Genomic DNA, 4,410 nt, shown 5'->3' on the forward strand with positions numbered 1-4,410 from the left:
TGAATATTAGCCATGTAAGATCATGGCATGTGGCAACCTAGGCATGTGCCATTAAGAATAATCTCTCCATGTGAGAAATATCCACGTGAGGTACAAAAGATGGATTCATAATGTTCCTTTGGTAAAAAGTAAGATCACAATAAAAAGATTAACTTGGAGAACCATAACTCTCTTCAAAAAATACATTGACCATCGTACTCATGATAATGTCATTTTATCTTATTGATAAAAAAGGAAGAAACAGCTGGAGGCTTAGATAAGAAATCTCTTCTTTCTTTACTTTTGCTATCAATAAAGAAGCAGATGATGGTGACCATTTTGCATTATGTAGGTGGGGCTTGGGGATATCTGATCCTTAGCAATCATATCCTTTGAGACCTCAAAATGCGGGGTGGCACCACATTTTTATTTTAATGATTAGAATTTGGAAATGATGACCATCACCTCAAATTTGGGCTTAATACAAATTTCCTTAAATCCTTTCCACTTAGAGGAAATCTAACAGCTTTTTAACATTGTCCTCATATTTTCTCAAAATCCATACTAAGCTACATGTTCTATATTCAAATAGTCTCTAAGAACCATCTCTATACTAAGTTATGTCATTTGAGCTAGCTCAAAGATTGAACAAAATTTTTGAGCCATACAAATCTAGGGCTCTATTCAAAGTAGATTGTGGTGAAGATATTTTTTGCTTTTGGCACATTGTCCTTTTTTCCTCAGTCTTGGTATGAATGTCACATTAGTAGCTTTTATTAAGTGCAAGGCTTATTAGTGATATTATGATCAAATATTATTTTGCCTTATTGTGTTAAGGAGGCAAAGGAAGTGATAGTAGCATGATGGGCCTTGCATTTTGGAAATTAGTTCATGTTAGAGGTCTTGAAACATGTGACATAAATATAATCTCTCTCTCTCTATCTCTCTCTCTCTCTGGTTTCTAGAATACTTTTGTTGGACTATATGTAAATTCCAAATTGACTATTTAGGCTGGTTATTATTACATGTAATCAGAATGTATTTTTGCTCTCCACTTGATTTTCAGAAGGCTTTTCTAGAAAAGAACTTGAGCCGACTCGAGGAAGGAGTGAGGGTGATGTTTACAATGATGCATACTTTCAACAGTGAGGCACGCTGCATCCACTCGGGCGTGGAGTAGGCGTTCCTCGCCATAATCAAAGAATCATATGGCTGTATTCAATGGTATTACTAAATACTACTAGTGACGTGATTATGGATTTGGAAAATTTCAAGGGGAAGAAAGCAAAGCCAATAAGAAACGAAAGGGAAGGCCATGGGCCACAAAGGGGTGTATAAAAGCCAAGAGCCTCTTAACAAAATGTTTCTCTCTTGGTTGCTGGAGCCTTGGGCTACTATCAATAAACGTAGTGTGCTTTTTGCCCCTTGTTTTCATTGCCCCTCCTTAGCTTTATTGTCACCCTCTGTCGCTTCAAACTTTACTCCCTCCCTCTCTCTCTCTCTCTCTCGATCTCGATCTCGCTCTCGCTCGACATGGCTCTCTCTGCGCTCAGCGATGGCGACAAGCTCTACGATCCCTACTACCGGACGGACCTCCTCCGGCGCAGCAGGCCACCCTCGTCTTCATCATCCTCACCGTTTCCTTCGCCTTCTTCTTCGTCTTGGTATGACGATTTCAGCGTCTCCGAATACCTCCACATCTACACGCCCCAGTCCGTCGTCCTCACCTCCGCTAACATCCTCGAAAGCCGGGCTAGGGCAAGCCCTACCTCCATCGCCTTGAAGCTCCCCGACGCCGAGGCGGCAGCAGCAGCAGCAGCAGCAACCGTCCATCAAGAACCGCTGAAACCAGAACAGCATGCCATGCAACCCTCGCCTCCTCCGTCAGATGCAGGCATTCCACAGGAGCTTTCAGACATACCACAGGAGGTTTCAGAGAATCCGCCATCAAAGGCCTAGCCAAAGCATGGTTCCATCTCCCTTTGTACATACATACCACAGACAAGCATAAGCAAAGAATCGTAGCTTGTATACACAGGTGAAACAGAAACTGAACAGGCCTGGTGAGAGGCCATCCATGTACAAATTGGGAGTACTTGCCAGTTTTCCCATGCTTTTCTCTTTCAGTATGTAAGGTTGAATCTCAGTAATTTCCATCCCCCCCTCTCTCCCTCTCTCTCTCTCTCTGGTTTCTTCTTCTTCTTCTTCTCTCTCTCTCTCTCTCTCTCTCTATGGTGTCCTGAAAACCCGAAATTGCAAATAAATTTGATAAAATAAGTTGTTTATGTTATTTTTAAATACTAAAATGGCCCAATATTTTGTTAATTGATGCTGAACTTGTCCAATAGTTTGTTGATTGAACGAGCTCTACAAATCATAATTTCGTGGGTGTAGAATTATCCCAGTAAATTGGGAATTTTCGGCGTGATTCCTGAAGCATTTCGAGAATATTTATTATCAAATTAGAGGGGTATATTGGGAATTTCGACCACGAGGACGAAGGGTATCATGTTACTTTTTGAAAATTGAGGTATATTTTGGGAAATTCGTAAGATATAAGAAGGGTATTTTGTGTTTTCCGAATTGCTATTGTTATGAAATGCTATTGATAGATAACCTTTGAATAACCCCACAGAAGCTAAATCTGACTTAGTAAATTGAAGTTTTATTTGTATCAGTTCCGGTTCCCAAATTTGTATTTCTTGGTAAACGAAACGGACGATTGGTTCTGCAGCTCTCACGCTTGAGAAAAAAGCTAGCCTACAACAAGTCCATTTTGAATTGATGGTCGCCTGCGTGGAGAGTAGTTAGAACTCTTTAGAGCCTAGGGTGTCCTTGACATAGTCACACACCAAAAGGACTATCAAGTCATGCCCATGTTGCGAAAACATAGGTTTGCTTCATCCTAGCTCCAACTCAATGTTCAAAGAAGTCCCCTTGAAATTGTGAGGGCTCTTGAGGAAAAATGTATTTCCATAAATGCATAGTTTTAGAAACAATTACTCAAAGCTATTAAGAAAACATCAATTCAAGTTCCTCAATTTGTCCTTGCTTCCCTTTAACTGTGAGCAAGAATGTTTAATGTTAATGAGATACTCAACTAGAATCTAAATTTTGCTCCCCCTCAAGTGAGTTGAGGTCCTCTCGTGGCGTACAGAGTATTTCACGTAAGTCTCATATGGTAAACAAGCCAATGCTATTAAAGATTATTATTTTTTTATAGAGATTTGGCGCATATATGTTCCTTAGGCAAGAGGAGTTGAGGGTGTCAAAGGGGGGACTCTGGCCGGTAAACTCTTAAACTTTTAGGAATCGTCCAAACCCCTACACAATTTAGGATGGACTTTTTAAGCCCTGATACTAGTTGAGGTAGAAATCTTGGAAAATAAAGGTTTTCATGATGTTCTTCCGTATAGGTGGAATATTCCTAACTCATAATGTTTATTGGTAGGTAAGATCTTACCTAATGTTACATAGAAACATCATAATTCTCTTGATATTTTTGATTGAATGATGTCCATAATATTGGGGGTTAAAGACCACATGACAAACAATATCTATAATAGTTATATAATTTAAGCTAGCTCTAAGATTGAACAATTTTTTTTTGTATTTTCTTGATAAAGCTTGGTTCTTTGGAGATAATAAAAGTCTCTTGCTCATGTATACACTCAATTGATATATGCATACACTATTATTACAGATATTGACTCTTGTGGACTAATTTGCTATTGAGAATTTGGATATACCTAGTACGTATTATTGTTAGTGGATTGTCAGTGGTGGATACTTCACACATATTGGTTGTATGCATCTATGTATCTGGCATTCCATATGCTTTGACAATTCTTGGTACTTGGTTTTGCTACACTACTAGTTTCATTCTATATATCTTGGATTATTATCCAAATATTCCTAGTAATGAGAGCTTACTTCCTTGGTCATTTGCCTACTGATTTATGGTAATTTTTTATATCTTTATGGATAGCAATATTGAATACTATTTATGAGTAGTTTCTGGTGCGCAAATCGGATGCTATATGCGTACGTAGCAAGCATCGGAAGGTCCCCAAGAACGAAGAACTCTACTTTAAGCTTAAAATTTAAGAGAATAGACTTGCACGACATAAGGTAAAAAGACCAATTGGATACATTCTTCCCCCATGCCTTGTGTGAACACTCCACAAAGTATGTATTTAATAATTTATTCATCTCCAAGCTCAAAAATAGCCCAATTTACAATTAGCATGCTTTAGCTTTTGTGTTTGCTTTTGTCCAAATAAAGAATAAAGAGATTAGGTGGCCCAAGAGTCGGGCAAAGCCCAAATACAATGTCCAATAATGAAGATTTAAATCGTACATCCATGCATATACAAAATAATAAATATATGTCAAGCACTTCAATAAATAAACGCGCTTAAATAAATATTA

General features: G+C 38.4%; 1 protein-coding gene across 1 annotated transcript; it reads left to right on the forward strand.

Moving 5' to 3' along the window:
- Nucleotides 1-1,335: 1,335 nt before the first annotated feature.
- On the forward strand, nucleotides 1,336-2,149 carry LOC148030018 (uncharacterized). Its single transcript, XM_087686282.1, has one exon. The coding sequence runs from the start codon at nucleotides 1,513-1,515 to the stop codon at nucleotides 1,936-1,938; it is 426 nt and encodes a 141-aa protein (XP_087542408.1). The 5' UTR covers nucleotides 1,336-1,512; the 3' UTR covers nucleotides 1,939-2,149.
- The last annotated feature ends 2,261 nt before the right edge of the window (nucleotides 2,150-4,410 follow it).

Source organism: Lygodium microphyllum, chromosome 10, assembly GCF_053477565.2.
Source record: "Lygodium microphyllum isolate KBCC chromosome 10, Lygodium_microphyllum_v1.1.10, whole genome shotgun sequence".
Classification (NCBI taxonomy): domain Eukaryota; kingdom Viridiplantae; phylum Streptophyta; class Polypodiopsida; order Schizaeales; family Lygodiaceae; genus Lygodium; species Lygodium microphyllum.

Excerpts from the sequence above, each read along its gene's own strand:
- LOC148030018 (XM_087686282.1), top strand. The coding sequence starts at position 1,513 with ATGGCTCTCTCTGCGCTCAGCGATGGCGACAAGCTCTACGATCCCTAC.